This window comes from Salvelinus namaycush, chromosome 11, assembly GCF_016432855.1.
Source record: "Salvelinus namaycush isolate Seneca chromosome 11, SaNama_1.0, whole genome shotgun sequence".
Classification (NCBI taxonomy): Eukaryota; Metazoa; Chordata; class Actinopteri; order Salmoniformes; family Salmonidae; genus Salvelinus; species Salvelinus namaycush.
This window is the reverse complement of record NC_052317.1, coordinates 5,070,090-5,092,486: the sequence shown is the minus strand read 5'-3', so window position 1 is coordinate 5,092,486 and position 22,397 is coordinate 5,070,090. Positions and strand designations below refer to the sequence as shown.

General features: G+C 45.3%; 1 protein-coding gene across 4 annotated transcripts in view; it reads left to right on the top strand.

The window, feature by feature from the left end:
* The window catches only part of asap1a (ArfGAP with SH3 domain, ankyrin repeat and PH domain 1a), a 160,725-nt gene extending 141,853 nt beyond the window's left edge, over positions 1-18,872 (top strand). For 2 of the 4 annotated variants that reach the window (XM_039003651.1, XM_039003653.1), the window contains 10 exons: positions 3-118; positions 664-731; positions 3,238-3,345; positions 8,893-9,124; positions 10,070-10,246; positions 12,141-12,207; positions 14,278-14,342; positions 14,635-15,137; positions 15,435-15,557; positions 16,166-18,872. In XM_039003651.1, the coding sequence (XP_038859579.1) occupies positions 3-118; positions 664-731; positions 3,238-3,345; positions 8,893-9,124; positions 10,070-10,246; positions 12,141-12,207; positions 14,278-14,342; positions 14,635-15,137; positions 15,435-15,557; positions 16,166-16,240 (1,534 nt within the window). In that variant the 3' untranslated portion in view covers positions 16,241-18,872. The remainder of the gene's footprint in view (positions 1-2; positions 119-663; positions 732-3,237; positions 3,346-8,892; positions 9,125-10,069; positions 10,247-12,140; positions 12,208-14,277; positions 14,343-14,634; positions 15,138-15,434; positions 15,558-16,165) is intronic. The other 2 variants (XM_039003654.1, XM_039003655.1) reach the window with 1 other exon arrangement.
* The last annotated feature ends 3,525 nt before the right edge of the window (positions 18,873-22,397 follow it).

Genomic DNA, 22,397 nt, shown 5'->3' with positions numbered 1-22,397 from the left:
AGTGGTAATCTAGACAGGCAGACGGAGAATGGAAACACTGCACTCCACTACTGCTGTCTGTACGAGAAACAAGAATGTTTGAAACTGCTACTGCGGGGCAAACCAGCCATCGACATCGGTGTGTGCAAACTCTCGGATTGTCCCCGTCGGACTTGTCATCTCATTGCATGTTCTTAATCTTAGATTTCAAATGACTGAAATATGTGAGGCAAACCAAGGTGTTTTGTTAGAGAGGTTGGAGAGAGAGAGAGAGAGACATGATTTGTTTGTTCTGGATAGCTATGAAATACATTTGTATGTCAACTACTTTACAAGTATTTTTTTTCTTCAGAAATATTTTCTTTCTTACTTTCAAATAGTTTAGGAAAAGTAACTTCTGTAATTGTAAAAAGCAGTCTAGTGATTATCTGCCCCTTTATCACAGTATTTAACAATTCTTCAAATTCCAGATATTTTCCACCATTTTTACCCGGTCTGTTTTTTAAAAAACAACATAATTTGCTCCACAACATTAAAACATCATCTGACTTATGTTGATGCATGTCATTTCAATTCAATTTATTACAACTTAATTTATCCCCTTGGGCCATATAAGAAAACCATAGTCAAATTACATCATGAGGCTCCGCACTTATGGTGACCACTGGCTACTTGTTCTTTCAGCCAATCAAAGTGGAGAGACTGCTCTGGACATTGCAAGAAGGTTGCGAGATACCGGTTCCTCGCACTGGGTGAGTATCAGCCTTCTAGGCATCAATATCTAGAAGGCTGGATTATTTCCAGCAACATCAAACTGTTTTAGAGACTGACAAACATGGTCTGTTAGTGCTTTAGTTCTCCCTGTCATAACTAGCAACAGAGGACAAGGAAAGCATGCTATGTCCCGAATAAGTGCGGACAATGTGAGTACCCTCATGTATGCTTTTTCAACTCCCCTGAATACCTCTGTCAACCTGGCAGCTAGTGGTTGAAACGAACCTCCCACAGTATCACCACATCCAATCACATAATACAAACATCAAGTGGCATACAGTATGTACAGTGCTTTCAGAAAGTATTCACACTCCTTGACTTTTTCTACATTTTGTTGTTTACAAATTAAATTAATAAAAATGTGCTGAAATGTCTTAAGTCAATAAGTATTGAACCCCTCCTAAATAAGTTCAGGAGTAAAAATGTGCTTAACAAGTTACATAATAAGTTTGTGTGCAATAATAGTGTTAAACATGATTTCTGAATGACAACCTCATCTCTGTACACCACACGTAGAATTACCGTATCTGTAAGGTCCCTCAGTCGAGCAGTAGAATTTCAAACACAGATTCAACCACAAAGACCAGGGAGGTTTTCCAACGACTCGCAAATAGTGGCACCTATTGGTAGATGGGTGAGATAACAAAAAAGCAGACATTGAATATCCCTTTGAGCATGGTGAAGTTATTAATTACACTTTGGATAGCGTATCAATTTCACCATAAGGCCAATGGTGACTTCTAAACAGTTACAGAGTTTAATAGCTGTGATAGGAGAAAACTGAGGATGGAGCAATAACATTGCAGTTACTCCACAATACTAACCTAATTGACAGATTGAAAAGAAGGAATCCTGTACAGAATAAAAATATTCCAAATCATACATCCTGTTCGCAACAAGTAACTAATGTAATACTGAAAAATATGTGGCATAGCAATTAACTTTTTGTCGTTTATACAAAGTGTTATGTTTGGGGAAAATCCAATACAACACATTACTGAGTACCACTCTCCATATTTTCAAGCATAGTGGTGGCTGCATCATGTTATGGGTATGCTTGCAATCATTAAGGACTGGGGAGTTTTTCAGGATTAAAAAGAAACTAAACGGAACTAAGCACAAGCAAAATCCTAGAGGAAAACCTGGTTCAGTCGTGCTTTCCACCAGAGACTTGGAGATAAATTCACTTTTCAACAGGACAATAACTTAAAACACAAGGCCAAATCTACACTGGAGTTGCTTACCAAGAAGACAGTGACTGTTTCTGAGTTACAGTTTTGATTTTAATCTACTTGAAAATCTATGGTAAGACCTGAAAATGGTTGTCTAGCATTGATCAACAACAGATTTGACAGAGCTTGAATAATTTTGAAAAGAATAATGGGCAAATGGTGCACAATCCAGGTGTGGAAAGCTGTTAGAGACTTACCCAGAAAGACTCACAGCTGTTATCGCTGCCAAAGGTGATTCTACATAGTACTGACTCAGGTGTGTGAATATTTATGTAAATGAGATATTTCTGTATTTAATTTTCAATACATTTGCAAACATTTATAAAAACATGTTCTTACTTTCTCATTAAGGGGTATTGTGTGTAGATGGGTGAGGAAAAACATTTATTTCATCCATTTTGAATTCAGTCTGTAACACAACAGAATTTGGAATTAGTCAAGGGGTATGAATACTTTCTGAAGGTACTGTACTATATGACATGACTACAGTATTGCATGTCTACCAGTACAACTTTTTCAGTATTGTGACTAGCTCTCACAATGTAACTAGTCTCATTAATCCAGTCATCCTTTTTTGACAATGGTCACTTCAGACAGGAAACACAATGTATTCATTTAACCATTTATTAGAAGTAAATTACAATACATGACGTTAGGCTCTGCAGCTTCAGGGTAGCTCAGTGCCATAGCGATGCTCAATCGTGACCATAATAATAAACTACAGGTATAGCTATACCAATCCCCCTGACTGGAACAAAAGCAGAGCAAAACAGGTGGAGGCTGGGGTGGTGGTGCCTTAGCAGTAAACAGACAATGCGTAGCGAGTAACAGCATAGTTACAGCAGCAGCATGGGCAGCAGGAAACTCCAGCGCAAAGCAGTGCAGAGGATGCAGAACTCAACTTAAATAGGCCGCCATGTTAAGCTGGGAAGTCTTAGCTGTTGATGCAAACACTCTGGTTACCTGTCTGAGGCATGCTAGTGCTCTCAACTATGGGAATGATCATGTCATACACTTTTTCACATGTTGCACACAACTCTGTTACTGCCTCTTGCCATAACCTATCCTGTCTGTGATGTGATAATGTAATAATATACTATTAATATTGTCACTCTCTGTAACTTAGCCCTTTTTCTCCTTTGTTTATCTCTCATTCTCTCTCTCTCATTCTCTCTCTCTCTGTATGTATCTCTCGCTTTCTCTCTCAATCTGTCTGTCTCTCACTCTCTTTCTATTTATCTCCTTATTCTAGCTGATGGAGGCGGCAGAGGGGAAGTTTAACCCTCACGTCCATGTGGAGTATGAGTGGAACCTGCGACTGGAGGAAATAGATGAGAGTGATGATGACCTTGATGATAAGGTACTCCATCATGACTGAATTAATAAAATCATGAATGATTGAATTGAATGAATATTCAGACCCCTTGACTTTTCCAGAACATTTTACGTCACAGCCTTATTCTAAAATTGATTAAAACTTTTTTTCCCCTCATTAATCTACAAACAATACCCCATAATGACAAAGCAAAAACAGTTTTTTAAAATAATTTTGGCACACCTGTATTTGGGTAGTTTCTCCCATTCTTCTCTGCAGATCCTCTCAAGCTCTGTCAGGCTGGATGGGGAGCGTCGCTGCACAGCTATTTTCAGGTCTCTCCAGAGATGTGAGATCGTGTTAAAGTCCGGGCTCTGGCTGGGCCACTCAAGGACATTCGGAGACTTGTCCCGAAGTCACTCCTGGGTTGTCTTGGCTGTGTGCTTAGGGTCGTTGTCCTGTTGGAACCCGAATCTTCCTGAGCGCTCTGGAGCAGGATCTCACTGTACTTTGCTCCGTTCATCTTTCCCTCGATCCTGACTAGTCTCCCAGTCCCTGCCGCTGAAAACATCCCCACAGCATGATGCTGCCACCACCATGCTTCACCCTGGGGATTGTGCCAGGTTTCCTCCAGATGTGACACTTGATGAAGAATTGTTTTTATTTAATCCATTTTGGAATGAGGTTGTAATGTATATGATGATGGTGTGTGTTTGTGTGTGTGTAGATTCAGTGTAAATGTATGTGCGTATTATGCGTGTGAGCAAATTATGGAGTGTGTGTGTGCTGGAGTGTAAGTGTGGTAGTGCCGAGATGGTGTAGCAGTCGGACGTGTGTTTTGACCTGTCCCGTGTATATATCGTTTTCTTGGTATATATTTCGTATATATTTTTATCTCACTTTCTATCTACGGACTGGATATACTCTCCTGCAACCCGCCTCACCCAATGTGGTACGGATCTGTTATTTTTATACTTTAGAACCGGAACCCCCTTCAGAAGCTAGCCAGCTAACTAGCTACTAGCTAGTAGTCAGTTAGCCACTGCTAGCGGTCCTCAACATTAACTCGGACATCAGCCAGCCTCAGCCCGGTCAACTCCTGCCAGTCTGCACAGCGCGATATCAACCCAGAACATATCGGACTGCTTTTTCTCTACTACATCTCCGGATTCCTACCGCAAGCTCTGAACCTTTACACCGGATCATCGCAGCTAGCTAGCTGCTATCTGAGTGGCTACTCCTGGCAAACATCTCTGTCCTGAAGCAAGCACCAGTTAGCTTGGAGCTAGCCTCGAGCTAGGCCCATTTCCCGGCTAGCAAAAGAGGTCCACCAGCCAATTCTTGGGCTACAATATCTCTTTTGCCAATTGGCCTGGACTCCGACACGGAGCCACGCCAATCCATCACGACTGGTCTACCGACGTAACCGTCCGAGGTGGTTTCAACAGGCCATTGCGATGTCGCCGGAGGCCCACCTGCTAGCCCCGGCCCGCTAGCTGTCTGAATCGTTGTGTCTCCAGCTCACCTAGCGTAGTAGTGACTATTGAATTGGCTCCCTGACTCATCTAGTGCTACTCATTTGACCCTATGATCACTCGGCTACACATGCCTCTCCCTAATGTCAATATGCCTTGTCTATTGCTGTTTTGGTTAGTGATTATTGTCTTATTTCACTGTAGAGCCCCCAGCCCTGCCCAATATACCTTAGATAGCCCTTTTGTTCCACCCCCCCACACATTACATTTAACATTTAACATAACAAGTCATTTAGCAGACGCTCTTATCCAGAGCGACTTACAAATTGGTGCATTCACCTTATGATATCCAGTGGAACAACCACTTTACAATAGTGCATCTAAATCTTTTAAGGGGGGGGGGGGGGGGTTAGAAGGATTACTTTATCCTATCCTAGGTATTCCTTAAAGAGGTGGGGTTTCAGGTGTCTCCGGAAGGTGGTGATTGACTCCGCTGACCTGGCGTCGTGAGGGAGTTTGTTCCACCATTGGGGTGCCAGAGCAGCGAACAGTTTTGACTGGGCTGAGCGGGAACTGTACTTCCTCAGAGGTAGGGAGGCGAGCAGGCCAGAGGTGGATGAACGCAGTGCCCTTGTTTGGGTGTAGGGCCTGATCAGAGCCTGAAGGTACGGAGGTGCCGTTCCCCTCACAGCTCCGTAGGCAAGCACCATGGTCTTGTAGCGGATGCGAGCTTCAACTGGAAGCCAGTGGAAAGAGCGGAGGAGCGGGGTGACGTGAGAGAACTTGGGAAGGTTGAACACCAGACGGGCTGCGGCGTTCTGGATGAGTTGTAGGGGTTTAATGGCACAGGCAGGGAGCCCAGCCAACAGCGAGTTGCAGTAATCCAGACGGGAGATGACAAGTGCCTGGATTAGGACCTGCGCCGCTTCCTGTGTGAGGCAGGGTCGTACTCTGCGAATGTTGTAGAGCGTGAACCTACAGGAACGGGTCACCGCCTTGATGTTAGTTGAGAACGACAGGGTGTTGTCCAGGATCACGCCAAGGTTCTTAGCACTCTGGGAGGAGGACACAATGGAGTTGTCAACCGTGATGGCGAGATCATGGAACGGGCAGTCCTTCCCCGGGAGGAAGAGCAGCTCCGTCTTGCCGAGGTTCAGCTTGAGGTGGTGATCCGTCATCCACACTGATATGTCTGCCAGACATGCAGAGATGCGATTCGCCACCTGGTTATCAGAAGGGGGAAAGGAGAAGATTAATTGTGTGTCGTCTGCATAGCAATGATAGGAGAGACCATGTGAGGATATGACAGAGCCAAGTGACTTGGTGTATAGCGAGAATAGGAGAGGGCCTAGAACAGAGCCCTGGGGGACACCAGTGGTAAGAGCACGTGGTGCGGAGACAGATTCTCGCCACGCCACCTGGTAGGAGCGACCTGTCAGGTAGGACGCAATCCAAGCGTGGGCCGCGCCGGAGATGCCCAACTCGGAGAGGGTGGAGAGGAGGATCTGATGGTTCACAGTATCAAAGGCAGCCGATAGGTCTAGAAGGATGAGAGCAGAGGAGAGAGAGTTAGCTTTAGCAGTGCGGAGCGGAGCGCCTCCGTGACACAGAGAAGAGCAGTCTCAGTTGAATGACTAGTCTTGAAACCTGACTGATTTGGATCAAGAAGGTCATTCTGAGAGAGATAGCAGGAGAGCTGGCCAAGGACGGCACGTTCAAGAGTTTTGGAGAGAAAAGAAAGAAGGGATACTGGTCTGTAGTTGTTGACATCGGAGGGATCGAGTGTGGGTTTTTTCAGAAGGGGTGCAACTCTCGCTCTCTTGAAGACGGAAGGGACGTAGCCAGCGGTCAAGGATGAGTTGATGAGCGAGGTGAGGTAAGGGAGAAGGTCTCCGGAAATGGTCTGGAGAAGAGAGGAGGGGATAGGGTCAAGCGGGCAGGTTGTTGGGCGGCCGGCCGTCACAAGACGCGAGATTTCATCTGGAGAGAGAGGGGAGAAAGAGGTCAAAGCACAGGGTAGGGCAGTGTGAGCAGAACCAGCGGTGTCGTTTGACTTAGCAAACGAGGATCGGATGTCGTCGACCTTCTTTTCAAAATGGTTGACGAAGTCATCCGCAGAGAGGGAGGAGGGGGGGGGGGGGGGGAGGAGGATTCAGGAGGGAGGAGAAGGTGGCAAAGAGCTTCCTAGGGTTAGAGGCAGATGCTTGGAATTTAGAGTGGTAGAAAGTGGCTTTAACAGCAGAGACAGAAGAGGAAAATGTAGAGAGGAGGGAGTGAAAGGATGCCAGGTCCGCAGGGAGGCGAGTTTTCCTCCATTTCTGCTCGGCTGCCCGGAGCCCTGTTCTGTGAGCTCGCAATGAGTCGTCGAGCCACGGAGCAGGAGGGGAGGACCGAGCCGGCCTGGAGGATAGGGGACATAGAGAGTCAAAGGATGCAGAAAGGGAGGAGAGGAGGGTTGTGGAGGCAGAATCAGGAGATAGGTTGGAGAAGGTTTGAGCAGAGGGAAGAGATGATAGGATGGAAGAGGAGAGAGTAGCGGGGGAGAGAGAGCGAAGGTTGGGACGGCGCGATACCATCCGAGTAGGGGCAGAGTGGGAAGTGTTGGATGAGAGCGAGAGGGAAAAGGATACAAGGTAGTGGTCGGAGACTTGGAGGGGAGTCGCAATGAGATTAGTGGAAGAACAGCATCTAGTAAAGATGAGGTCAAGCGTATTGCCTGCCTTGTGAGTAGGGGGGGGAAGGTGAGAGGGTGAGGTCAAAAGAGGAGAGGAGTGGAAAGAAGGAGGCAGAGAGGAATGAGTCAAAGGTAGACGTGGGGAGGTTAAAGTCACCCAGAACTGTGAGAGGTGAGCCATCCTCAGGAAAGGAACTTATCAAGGCGTCAAGCTCATTGATGAACTCTCCAAGGGAACCTGGAGGGCGATAAATGATAAGGATGTTAAGCTTGAAAGGGCTGGTAACTGTGACAGCATGGAATTCAAAGGAGGCGATAGACAGATGGGTCAGGGGAGAAAGAGAGAATGTCCACTTGGGAGAGATGAGGATCCCAGTGCCACCACCCCGCTGACCAGAAGCTCTCGGGGTGTGCGAGAACACGTGGGCAGACGAGGAGAGAGCAGTAGGAGTAGCAGTGTTATCTGTGGTAATCCATGTTTCCGTCAGTGCCAAGAAGTCGAGGGACTGGAGGGAAGCATAGGCTGAGATGAACTCTGCCTTGTTGGCCGCAGATCAGCAGTTCCAGAGGCTGCCGGAGACCTGGAACTCCACGTGGGTCGTGCGCGCTGGGACCACCAGGTTAGAGTGGCAGCGGCCACGCGGTGTGAAGCGTTTGTATGGTCTGTGCAGAGAGGAGAGAACAGGGATAGACAGACACATAGTTGACAGGCTACAGAAGAGGCTACGCTAATGCAAAGGAGATTGGAATGACAAGTGGACTACACGTCTCGAATGTTCAGAAAGTTAAGCTTACGTTGCAAAAATCTTATTGACTAAAATGATTAAAATGATACAGTACTGCTGGCTGGTGAAGTAGGCTAGCTAGCAGTGGCTGCGTTGTTGACTTTGTTTGAAAGTGTAGCTGGCTAGGTAACCTCGATAACTGGCTAGGTAACCTCGATAACCTCGATAATTACTCTAAACTACACAATTATCTTAGATACAAAGACAACTATGTATCTAGCTAACACTACACTAATCAAATCGTTCCGTTGTAATGTATTATTAGTTTCTACAGTGCTGCTAGTCGGTAGAAGTTGACTAGCTAGCTAGCAGTTGTTGACTAGGTAGGAGAACGGTGGCGCGGCAACGAAAATAGCTGGCTAGCTAACAAAGGGTGGTTACTTTGAAGAATATAAAATATATTTTGATTTGTTTAACACTTTTTTGGTTACTACATGATTCCAGATGTGCTATTTCATAGTTGTGATGTCTTCACTATTATTCTACAATGTAGAAAATAGTACAAATAAAGAAAAACCCTTGAATTTGTATGTGTGTCCTAACTTTTGACTGGTACTGTATTTATTCACAATAGGGATTATGATACCATTCTGCTTGCCGTCCTGGATAGGTATGAGCAGTCGCTGACCTCTGACCTCTTACTATTGACCCTTCACAGCCCAGTCCTGTGAAAAAAGAGCGCTCTCCGCGGCCCCAGAGCGTCGGCCACTCCTCCAGTATGTCCTCCCCTCAGGACAAGCTGCCACTCCCGGGGGGTTACACCCCTCACAGGGACAAACAGCGCCTATCCTACGGGGCCTTTGCCAACCCAGTCTACAACACCTCCACAGACATGTCTCCCTCACCAGGACCTGACGGTACTACACTACCCAGCAGGACAGCAGGGAAAGGTAACATGAATAATATTATTCATCTAATTTTAATCTATTATATAAAGAAAAAATAAATGCACTTTGCACAGGAGTCTTTCCCATGGTGCTGGTTATGGCAGTAGCAACTGAGAATCATGTATTTTATCAAATACATCAGGTCTCTTTATCAACCGAAAAGACTGCTGCTTTTTGGAGGGCGGCATTTGAAGGCCATACTGGTTTGTACAGCATGAGAAGTAAGTAGAAAAGTGTCCGTGCGTGTGTGACTTGTAGCCTCGGAACAGAATAAGAGAAAGGTGTTATGGAGGATCACAGCACAGTTTCCATAAGTCGTAACAAGGAATGTTAGTTGTAGGCTACGCCACCAATACAGCAACACTTGGTGCTCAACTTAATCACACCCACATTGCAGAGTTAAAATAGTAACTCTTTTTCACATACACAAGCCCCCCGCAACTCTCTGATTCAGAGGGGTTGGGTTAAATGCAGAAGACACATTTCAGTTGAATGCGTTCAGTTGTACAACTGACTAGGCCCTTTCTGACCCAACTGACCCTTTCCCTTATTTCCCGCATTTCTATATAATTAATTTCAAAATGCAAAAATGTATGTTCCAAAATCCCAGCTTGACATCTGCTGATATTAAAAGGGCTTTATAAATACATTTGATTGATTGATGTACAGAGTTTTTATAATTATGCAGTTCATGCATGGAATAATCCAGTGTTTTTGAATAGTTTTGTTAATGTCAAAATAGATTGATAGTGCCTTCCGCTTTTTGTAAGAGGAATCAACTTCAACATCTTGTTCAACCTTTGCATCTTTACAGTACCCTATTTTGGAATTAAATATGGCTTTGATCATAGATAACAGCTCTGTAGCATGCCTCCATAAGACAAGAGAGAGTTTGGCCCTCTTGTTTTAACCAATCACAGCATGCCTCTCGTTCCCTGACTTTTCTAGCACCTTCTACTGGCCCGCCTACCTCCCTTCCCCTGGGCTCCCAGACTGGAGGCAGCGGGGGCATCTCCACCCTTAAGAAGAGACCCCCACCCCCTCCCCCCGGGCACAAGCGTACCCTCTCAGACCCCCCCAGCCCAGTCCTGCAAGGCCCCCAGAGCACAGGTGGGACCGGTTGGGGTGAGTGTCGAAAAGTATAAAACAACACTGTGCATGTATACAGTGACATGTTGTGAACCTTGCATATAGAAGTAAATAGTGCTGACAGGATTCCCTATTCTACACTACATACAATCAAATCTGGTTGACATGATCAATTTCTATCTGGATGTTCTGTAACTTTGAATCCTCCTGAACACACACGAGAGAAAAGAGCATGTTGTTTTCTTCCTTATATTTAGTATTACTCAAATCTCCAATGAATGGTCTCTAAAAGGGAAAGCTATGGTTTACTGGATCAGATTGGGCTATACTTGCACCAGTTGGGAATGGAATACAACGTCATTATGTTATTGATAACAACCTATTCATTCAATTTCCACGCATTTTGCACTCTACCATATGTGCTCGATAGTTTAGCCCAGGGCCGTGTTCAGTAGCGAAACATTGTCAAACGTTGCAGGAAAAAATGCCACGAGTGGAGCTGACGAGATTCCTTATTCTACGTGTCGGAGGCATGTTTGTTCTACATAACATATTTATATCTGAACGTCCCATAACGTTGCGTCCCCCTGCTGATTTGATCAAAGCACAAATAGAGTGGCAAAATTAAATAGAGCTGACTTTGACCCTGCTGTTGTTCCTCTTTGTTTCTCATTTTGGTTCACTTCCTCCGCGAGCAGACAAAACGAAAAAGAGGCCAAGTGCTGAATACATTCCCGCTGTCACATATTGCTGATACATATTATGTATTTTTCCTTACGATCAACCAAGTTTAATAGTTTACATTTGAGTCATTTTGGAGTGGTTTCCTAGACAATGAAGAATCTCAATTGAAAATACTTTTTAGTCCAGGACTAGCCTTAATCTGTGTCTGGAAAACCGCCCCTTTATGTGTAAGACCCATAGAAGTTTTTAATTGGAATTAATATGACTCATTTTGATAAACCCTCCATTGCAATTCAAGCATTTAAATGCAGGTAAAACTATCTTGAAGCTCCTTGTTATGAAGTATTATATTGGCTTATTAACATTAATCAGCTAATAGATAGTCTTAGAGCATTGTGAAACTGTATGACTGAGCAAAAAGGCATGGTTGGCATGTATCATTGATATATCAGCTAGAGGGCCTCTCATATCTTATTGTTATACAGTTCCATAATGCTCTATGATTATACATTGAAAAGGAAAAGGTGCAACGCTCACTCACCATTAAAAACATGTTATTTTATTTAAGCAACTATTAAAAGCTTGACGTTTGGGCCTTCATCAATGGCCTTCATCTACCATTCTGATAGTGTGCAATCATTGCACCTTTTCTTTTTCAAAGATGATAATTTGGGTTGCACCTTGACTAACGTTGGTTAAGCGCCCTCCACTTCTTTCCATAACAAATAATACAACAAGCAGTTCCTTGGTTCCACAGAAGATAAGCACTTAAAAGCCTTAAATTAATATACTTGTTTCCAAAGTGGTCCTTGATGGTAAAACTCAATGAAATCAGGAAATGATATGGTGTTTATCTTTCCCATTCTGATACATGGCCATGGACTTATCTCATCTTTTGAGGTCTGAAAATATCTGTTAACCTTTTGGTTTTGGAGTGAACTGTCCCTTTAAAGGGGCAGTCTGGATTAAAAAAACAACGAACCAATCCCTCCCACACACACTTTAAAAAGATGAGGGATGGGGCTGGAGAAATGTTCGCGCTCAAATGTATAGACAGAGCTATTGATGCAAGGACTGAACATCAATGACATTGAAACTAAGCTCATGAGGCATTTCTAAGTTATATTCTTCAAGTATTAATGGCTGTACACTGTATATAATTAATAAAACAAATTAAAAAACCAAATCCCAGCATGCCCCGGTAAGGCATGTGGCCATAAATCTTCACTCTTTTTTCCCCACACAGGAAGCGTGTCCACTCCCCCGCCTACAAACAGGACCTCACCTGGAAACAAGTTTGAGCAGCAGCAGAGGTACAGTACCATCCCCGCTGCTTCAACTCATTCATTCAGCCTGTCCAGGCTCAGGGCAATAGTGCCAATCGCATATTTAGCAGATGCATTTATCAACAGTGCTCACAATTAAAAGGGTATTTAATTTTGTGGATGACTTACAGTTTACGTGTTTTGGAATATGGTCGAATACAAACGGTGTCGCAATTCAACGGCTCAGACACGAGACGTATGTGGCAGGGTCTACAGACAATCGCGGATTACAAAGGGAAAACCAGCCACGTCGCGGACACCGATGTCTTGCACTCAGACAAGCTAAACACCTTCTTCACCCGCTTTGAGGATAACATAGTGCCACCGACTCGGCCCGCTCCCAAGGACTGCGGGCTCTCGTTCTCCGTGGCCGACGTGAGTAAGACATTTAAAGGTGTTAACCCTCGCAAGGCTGCCTGCCAAGACGGCATCCCTAGCCGCGTCCTCAGAGCATGCGCAGACCAGCTGGCTGGTGTGTTTACGGACATATTTAATCTCTCCCTATCCCAGTCTGCTGTAGCCACTTGCTTCACCATTGTTCCTGTACCCCGTAGCACTCCCTTCTGTTATCATGAAGTGCTTTGAGAGGCTAGTTAAGGATCATATCACCTCTACCTTACCTGACACCCAAGACCCACTTCAATTTGCATACCGCCCCAATAGATCCACAGACGATGCAATCGCCATCGCACTGCACACTTCCCTATCCCATCTGGACAAGAGGAATTCCTATGTAAGAATGCTGTTCATCGACTATAGCTCAGCATTTAACACCATAGTACTCTCCAAGCTCATCATTAAGCTCCGGTTCCTGGGTCTGAACCCCGCTCTGTGCAACTGGGTCCTGGACTTCCTGATGGGCCGACCCCAGGTGGTGAAGGTAGGAAACAACATGCTGATCCTCAACACAGGGGCCCCACAAGGGTGCGTGCTCAGCCTCCACCTGTACTCCCTGTTCACCCATGACTGCTTGGCCACGCATGCCTCCAACTCAATCATCAAGTTTGCAGACGACACAACAGTTGTAGGCCTGATTACCAACAATGACAAGACAGCCTACAGGGAGGAGGTGAGGGCCCTGGTGGAGTGGTGGCAGGAAAATAACCTCTCCCTCAACATCAACAAAACAAAGGAGCTGATCGTGGACTTCAGGAAACAGTAGAGAGAGCACGCCCCATCCACATCGACCATACCGCAGTGGAGAAGATGAAAAGCTTCCTCGGTGTACACATCACCGATGATCTGAAATGGTCCAATTGAGAGCATCCTGTCAGGCTATATCACCGACCTGGTATGGCAACTGCACTTCCCGCAACCGCAGGGCTCTGCTCAGGGTGGTGCGGTCTGCCCAACGCATCACCAGGGGCACATTGCCTGCCCTCCAGGACACCGATGTTACAGGAAGGCCAAAAATATCATCAAGGACATCAACCACCCGAGCCATGGCCTGTTTGCTCCGCTACCATCCAGAAGGCTAGGTCAGTACAGGTGCATCAAAGCTGGGACCAAGAAACTGAAAAACAGCTTCTATCTCAAGGCCATCAGACTGTTACATAGCCATCACTAGCCGAGTACCACCTGATTACTCAAACCTGCACCTTAAGGCTGCTGCCCTATATACATAGACATGGAATCACTGGCCACTTTAATAATGGAACACTAGTCACTTTAATAATGTTGATATACTGCTTTACTAATTTCATATGTATATACTGTGTTCTAATCTACTGTATTTTAGTCTATGCCACTCCGACGTTGCTCGTCCTAATATTTATATATTTCTTAACTCCATTATTTTACTTTTAGATGTGTGTGTATTGTTGTGAATTGTTAGATACTACTGCACTGTTGGAACTAGGAACACAAGCAATAACATCTGCTAAACATGTGTATGTGTCCACTATGATTTGATTTGATTTGATTATGAGCGTCAACAACCAAAAAGATGGCTTAGAACTTAAGCACTTACACAGTGCATGCAAACATTCAGAAATGGACCCCTCAACCTTCAGAGGCTAAGATCACATTGTATAATGGTTCATCTTATCTCTCTTTCAGCACTACCATTAGTAATACAAAGTCAACACTTGGTCCAAGGGTTCTACCCAAACTACCTCAAAAAGGTATTCTTTTTTCTCCTTACTTGACAGAAAATGTGTAACAATGAAAGAAATCACACAGTATACATTACTGGCCAGTTTCCCAGACACAGATTAAGCCTAGTCCTGGACTTAAAACGTTGTTTCAATGGAGAATCCCCATTGAGAATGTTTTTTAGTCCTGGACAAGCTAAATTTGTCTGGGAAACCAGCACTACATGTATACAATTTATTAAGGATACTGTTAACCCAAAATATACCAAAATAAGTTGTTTCAAGTTGACACTTTTTCATGCCTCACCCTGTCTTGTTGAAGTGGCACTACGGAAGATCGACACTATCCACCTCCCTTCAGTTGACAAGCTCTGCCAACCTCCGGAGGTTCTACAGAGGTCAACCTGCGCCCAACTAGAGTCTTACCAAAAATCGCCCCAGCCCCTGCAGACCCCCGGAGACACCCCTCAGAGGGCCCCGTTGGCAGAAAAAACGCAGCTAAGCGAACTGCCTCCCAAACCCCAGATGTCAGATCTGCCCCCCAAGCCCCAGCTCTCTGACCTCCCCCCGAAACCACAGCTGTCGAATCTCCCGCCCAAACCGCAGCTCAAGGACCTCCCGCCCAAGCCTCAACTGAGCGACATCCCTCCAAAGCCCCCTGTCAGTGAGCGGCTCCCTCCGGGCGAGGCCGTGCAGACTGCGATGGACAAGCAGTCTTGCAGTCAACAGGGGGAGCTATCCCCCAGACAGGCCAGTGAGGACACCAATGGATCCCCGCCGTGTGCAGTGGAAATGCCTGTGCCGCTGCCTCGGAAGATCAACACTGTGAGTGCTGACTAAAGATAGTGCTTTTTATTGTAGTACCTAGGGCTGGATTCAATCCGTACCGCGGAAGATCCGCGTTAGGTCATTTCCGATTAAGCTGACATATGCAGCGTTTACCATGAATGTGGAAACAGTGCCTTCAACCCTGCTTAAAACCTTTCAAGGCTGAACTGGTTTTAAGAAGAAAAAAAATTGTAGCTCAAAGTACAATTTTATCAAGTCATACACCATGTGAAAATGTATCAATGTACGCTGACGGTAATGTAAACATACTACGCTTATTGCATTTTCAACCAGGGGAAGAGTAAAACTAGACGGGTGAAGACCATCTACGACTGCCAGGCGGATAACGATGATGAGCTGACCTTTGCAGAGGGAGAGGTTATCATCGTCACAGGAGAGGAGGACCCGGAGTGGTGGGTGAGTAGTTGACCTGCATCAGGCTGCAGCCACACTCATAAATGAACATGGATAAAATCCTATATGGCGTACATCATTGTCTGTTTTTGTCTGTCAAAAGTGCAACTCATCTCTATTTTTTTTAGGATGAGTTCAGATGAGTTGCATACGTCAAAGGACTTATTCAAAGTGTTTCTATCTGCAACATTCAGTAGGTTGCACACTCCTGAACGTAACCCTGGTTTTGTCATACAGAATGTATGACAAATCTATTGCCTTTCTATGCTGATCTAAGAGGACTAGGCTGACTGACAACTGTCTGTAAGTCACTCTGGATGAAAGTGTCTGCTAAATGACGAACATGTAAACAATTATACCAGAAAGGCGAAGGAGATACTGTATGGCAGAAGTTGTCAGGTAGGCTAGGTGAAGCTTCTGCCATGCATTTTTCTCCTTTCCAATCCTTTCAGATCAGGGATCATTAGTAAAGAGAAAAAAACAAGTACACCAAATGATTGAAGTATGAGAGTATACTCATTAAGATGTCACTCATGTCAGCCTCATTGTGAAGCTGTAAAATATGCATAATGTATTCATCATTATCCATCTCTTTTTTTAATCTCTTTCAGATCGGGCACATAGAAGGACATCCCGAGAGGAAAGGGGTCTTCCCCATGTCCTTTGTGCACATTCTGTCCGACTGACAGCCGGAGAGACAGGTGTGAGGCCATTCCTCTAATCTAGCACAAGCCCTGCCCTTCCCTGGCCTCACATCAGACTTTAGGCAGAAGTTAAACAAATGCGAACAAAGAATCCAGCCCAGCCTCAGTGCAATGAAGACTTATTGTATATAAACTGTGATATCCTGCCTACCAGTATTACCGTAGCAGCAACCCAGCATGAAACTGGGCTTGCAGTAGCTTTCCTCAGATGTATGCTGTAGCTGTATGTATGTGTGTAGATAAACAAATCTATGTATGTCCATGTAAGTGTATCTTTGTACCTACACATGCACACCTACGAGTGTATATTTCTGTATTTATATAGAAGTGTGCATATGTACATTGACCCTGCTTGCTCAGAGAGGTAGGGCTATCTTCTTCGTGTTCCAACGGTCTACCATTTTAGCTTGACTGTTTTATGTCATTATCATCTCTCGAACTCTTGGAAGTAGTTAATGATCATGACTCATGAGAGGTCAATTTGATAAGGAGTTTGTGACTCAGATCATATACAGTATATTAGCCCTTATGGCACATATCCTCTCTGTCTACTGGCCTGTTTATTTGGCAATGCAACAAAGTGAGTTTCGAGATAGCTGAAAGACTGAAAGGTTGGAGGAAGTATTTATTCATGACAATATACCAATTTGTTTGTTTTATTTTTGCTTATATTGGGATCCATTTGAAGAGACTTTTCTGTCACGGTATGTTATACAATGCTAATTTGAGCGATAAAGTGATTAACAGCCGAGGAAGTCAAACCATTTGTTGTAGTGCTGGTGGCTGGCACAGTTACTGCATCAATCCCCCAGTAGTTAGTAGTTCTCCTTCACCTTAATTGTGATATTATATGATCAAATGTATAGTGCGAGAAATATGCATTTGGCGAATCTTGAGATTGTTGTGAAACGTGCATTTTCATGGAAATCTCCACTGCTTGACCAGAGTATCAATCCATGAAGTGAAAATGGCATTACACACACACACACTCACACTCATGCACACACATTGTTTCACAAGATCAAATATGAAAACCAAGCATTGTTTGTGATACAAATTATATCTTGAGGATAGATGCTTTGTTTCATACCGGGCTTCCATCAGTATTGGTCTGCAAGTTTCAATGGAGAAGGATGAAGTTGCCCAATTAATGGTTAAATGGGGGCTGAACTTCCTCATTTAGGCACATTTTTCATATTGCTCGTTAAGAAATGCATCAGCCATGACTCAAGCCAAATGAGAGTTGTCTTGTACATTCACTCCGCCAAAACGGTACACAATTACAGTCACTCACCCTTATCGATAACTTGAAACAGTCTAACCAGGTCATTTTCATGTTGCACACCTTTTAGTTTTCTCATTAAATGCTTTCAATTTTTCTATATGAATTTCTATAATTTATAGTTGGAGGTTTTTAAGTCATAATAATTTGGAGATATTGTCGTTTTAAAATTTGAGGCTGACAAACTCCCGAGTCCCTGCTGATGACAAGCACACCCATAACATGAAAATACAGACAGTTTCACTCTGCATTGGTTTTTAATTTAGGCCAGAAAGTTCAAATCTTTGCCGAGTTGTCCTGCCGTATTACTTAACGGTCTTGTTGTAAACAGAATGGATGATTTGGAGTGGATTTTTTAACACAGGCCGAAGCATGAGGTCATGTCGTTGAGCTTCAGGATTATTATAGCATTTTTTTTTTACTCTTATTCAATTTTACGGTGGAATATGATTCATTTTTATGTTTGTTTAGATTTGTCATGGAGGAATTCGCTGTGACTGACGGAGGTGTGAAAATGACTCTGAATGACTGCCACGCTGACATGCCGTTTTTAGGGACAAGGTTTCGCCTTAGTTTAAAATAAAGCTGTCGTCGTATTAACAGGAAAGAAATGATCTTAATGCTTCTTGTATTATATTTGATGTTGATGGTCAGGGACATTTCTTATGACTATAGTTAGTGATTGTTAAAGGGAGACACCTTTTGTTGTGTATTGAGTGTAAATGTATGTTTGTTTCTGTTTGGGGTTGGAAAAGACTGGGGCATTGACAGCTACACCACTACCATCAGTCTTTTTCCTTGTGTTTGGCATTTACTGTTTACAGTAGCTCATTCAGCTAGGTTATTCCTTGTGGGAGAAAATTTGTTAGCACGTCTTGTTATTATTGTTCCTAATATGTGATGAGAATTGAAGCTTTCATCACATCCCCTTTAGACCAGGCTTTTTGTGACATTTCTCAACAATGTCTGTGGGATTTCAGCACAGGCAAAACCAGTGGGGCCCCACTGATGGAGGAGTGAGTAAGCCATGGCAATCAATTGGCTGATTCACAAATCCTCTAGATTTTTACATTTACTTGAATATTTATTTAATCTAGAACTATACCAGAAGCTGGACATGGGTAATAATAATTAATTAAACATATTCAAATGCATCAAATTCATGTCAGATTCCGCGCCTTCTGTGTTATTCCTCACTCAAGTTGGATGTATATTGGACTGGCAGTGCTTTTTAGAAGGCTAGTTTGACATTTGTTTTATTGTGAAATAACTGGATGCAGATGTCTACCCCTGTTCCGCATGTGTGTTGGCTTCGTTGTTTGATATTGTGTGTTGAGGACAGAACCATGACTCCATTATTCATCGAATAATAAAGATTTTATGTTGAATTATTGTGAATGCTTGTTTTATTTAAAAGATTTAGGAGGGACTGAAAGACTGTGATGGACTCTGAGTCACGGATGGCTGGAGGGAGGGAGTTCCAGAGCCTAGGAGAAGGCCCTGTGGCCGAAGCTCTGGAGCTTCAACCTGGGGATGGTAAGGTGTGGGGGAACGGAGGCTGCGTGTTGGTTGGTGGGGGAGAATCAAATCAAATCAAATGTATTTATATAGCCCTTCTTACATCAGCTGATATCTCAAAGGGCTGTACAGAAACCCAGCCTAAAACCCCAAACAGCAAGTAATGCAGGTGTAGAAAAGGTCTGTAGGTCAGAAGGAGGAGCTTGTAATCAATCAAATATATTTATAAAGCCCTTTTTACATCAGCTGATGTCACAAAGTGCTGAACAGAAACCCAGCCTAAAACCCCAAACAGCAAGCAATGCAGATGTAGAAGCACGGTGGCTAGGAAAAGCCCCCTAGAAAGGCCATAACTTAGAAAGAAACCTAGAGAGGAACCAGGCTCTGAGGGGTGGCCAGTCCTCTTCTGGCTGTGCCGGGTGGAGATTATAACAGAACATGGCCAAGATGTTTAAATGTTCATAGATGACCAGCAGGGTCAGATAATAATCACAGTGGTTGTAGAGGGTGCAACAGGTCAGCACCACAGGTGTAAATGTCAGTTGGCTTTTCATAGCCGATCATTCAGAGTTAGAGACAGCAGGTGAGGTAGAGAGAGAGTCCAAAACAGCAGGTCCGGGACCAGGTAGCATGTCCAGTGAACAGGTCAGGGTTCCATAGCCGCAGGCAGAACAGTTGAAACTGGAGCAGCAGCGTGATCAGGTGGACTGGGGACAGCAAGGAGTCATCAGGCCAGGTAGTCCTGAGGCATGGTCCTAGGGCTCAGGTTCTCCGAGAGAAGAGAGAGAGAAAAAGAGAGAGAATTAGAGGGAGCATACTTAAATTCACACAAGACACCGGATACGACATGAGAAATACTCCAGATATAACAGACTGATCCTAGCCCCCGACACACAAACTATTGCAGCATAAATACTGGAGGATGAGACAGGAGGGGTCGGGAAACACTGTGGCCTTGTCCGACGATACCCCCGGACAGGGCCAAACAGTCAGGATATAACTCCACCCACTTTGCCAAGGCACAGCCCCCACACCACTAGAGGGATATCTTCAACCACCAACTTACTACCCTGAGACAAGGCTGAGTATAGCCCACGAAGACCTCCCCCACGGCACGAACCCGAGGGAGGTGCCAACCCGGGCTGGAAGATCACGTCAGTAACTCAACCCACTCAAGTGACGCACCCCTCCTAGGGACGACATAGAAGAGCACAAGTAAGCCAGTGACTCCTCCCCCATATTAGGATTACACTCAATCATAAGACCTACTGAAGAGATGAGTCTTCCATAAAGACTTAAAGGTCGAGACCGAGTCTGCGTCTCTCAATGCGTTGGGAGACAGGGAACCAGTAGAGTTCACGGAGGACAGGGGTGATGTGCTGCCAGGACTTCACCAGTGTGGGTGAGGAGTCCCTTTGGAGCTTATGGAGGGAGCTTGAGTTGATGCCGGAGAGTAGTGAGTTGCATTAGTCAAGACGGGAGGAGATTAATGCATGTATGAGGATTTCAGCGGCAGGACGGGAGAGGGAGATCATTGGCAAGGTGGAAGAATGAGGATTTGACAGTCTGTCTTATGTGGTGGTCAAATGAGAGGGTGTAGTTGTGTGCATGGAGGGAGAGATAGTGGTGTCTGTCGTCTTTGGTGAGGGTGGTAATATGAGTTAGGTTGAGGTCAGACAGTGGGAACAGGGAGGGGGTCAGACAGTGGGAACAGGGAGGAGGTAATATGAGTTAGGTTGAGGTCAGACAGTGGGAACAGGGAGGAGGTAATATGAGTTAGGTTGAGGTCAGACAGTGGGAACAGGGAGGAGGTAATATGAGTTAGGTTGAGGTCAGACAGTGGGAACAGGGAGGGGTAATATGAGTTAGGTTGAGGTCAGACAGTGGGAACAGGGAGGAGGTAATATGAGTTAGGTAATCATAACCAGCAGAGGTCTCCACCTCTACCAGTGGAGTGGGACAGGTAAATCATAACCAGCAGAGTCCTCCACCACTAACAGTGGAGTGGGACAGGTAACCATAACCAGCAGAGGCCTCCACCACTACCAGTGGAGTGGGACAGGTAACCATAACCAGCAGAGGCCCCCACCACTAACAGTGGAGTGGGACAGGTAACCATAACCAGTAGAGGCCTCCACCACTACCAGTGGCGTGGGACAGGTAACCATAACCAGCAGAGTCCTCCACCACTACCAGTGGAGTGGGGTGACACAGGTAGCCACAACCAGTAGAGGTCTCCACCACTACCAGTGGAGTGGGACAGGTAATCATAACCAGCAGAGGCCTCCACCACTACCAGTGGAGTGGGACAGGTAATCATAACCAGCAGAGTCCTCCACCACTACCAGTGGAGTGGGACAGGTAATCTTAACCAGTAGAGGCCTCCACCACTACCAGTGGAGTGGGACAGGTAACCATAACCAGCAGAGGCCTCCACCACTACCAGTGGAGTGGGACAGGTACTCATAACCAGCAGAGTCCTCCACCACTACCAGTGGAGTGGGACAGGTAACCATAACCAGCAGAGGCCTCCAACACTACCAGTGGAGTTGGACAGGTATCCATAACCAGCACAGGCCTCCACCACTACCAGTGGAGTGGGACAGGTAACCATAACCAGCAGAGGCCTCCAACACTACCAGTGGAGTTGGACAGGTATCCATAACCAGCACAGGCCTCCACCACTACCAGTGGAGTGGGACAGGTAACCATAACCAGCAGAGGCCTCCACCACTACCAGTGGAGTGGGACAGGTAACCATAACCAGCAGAGGCCTCCACCATTACCAGTGGAGTTGGACAGGTAACCATAACCAGCAGAGGCCTCCACCACTACCAGTGGAGTGGGACAGGTAGCCATAACCAGTAGAGACCTCCACCACTACCAGTGGAGTGGGACAGGTAACCATAACCAGCAGAGGTCTCCACCACCAGTGGAGATGGACAGGTAACCTTAACCAGCAGAGGCCTCCACCACTACCAGTGGAGTGGGACAGGTAACCATAACCAGCAGAGGCCTCCACCACTACCAGTGGAGTGGGACAGGTAACCATAACCAGCAGAGGCCTCCACCACTACCAGTGGAGTGGGACAGGTAACCATAACCAGCAGAGGCCTCCACCACTACCAGTGGAGTGGGACAGGTAACCATAACCAGCAGAGGCCTCCACCACTACCAGTGGAGTGGGACAGGTAGCCATAACCAGTAGAGGCCTCCACCACTACCAGTGGAGTGGGACAGGTAGCCATAACCAGCAGAGTCCTCCACCACTACCAGTGGAGTGGGACAGGTAACCATAACCAGCAGAGGCCTCCAACACTACCAGTGGAGTTGGACAGG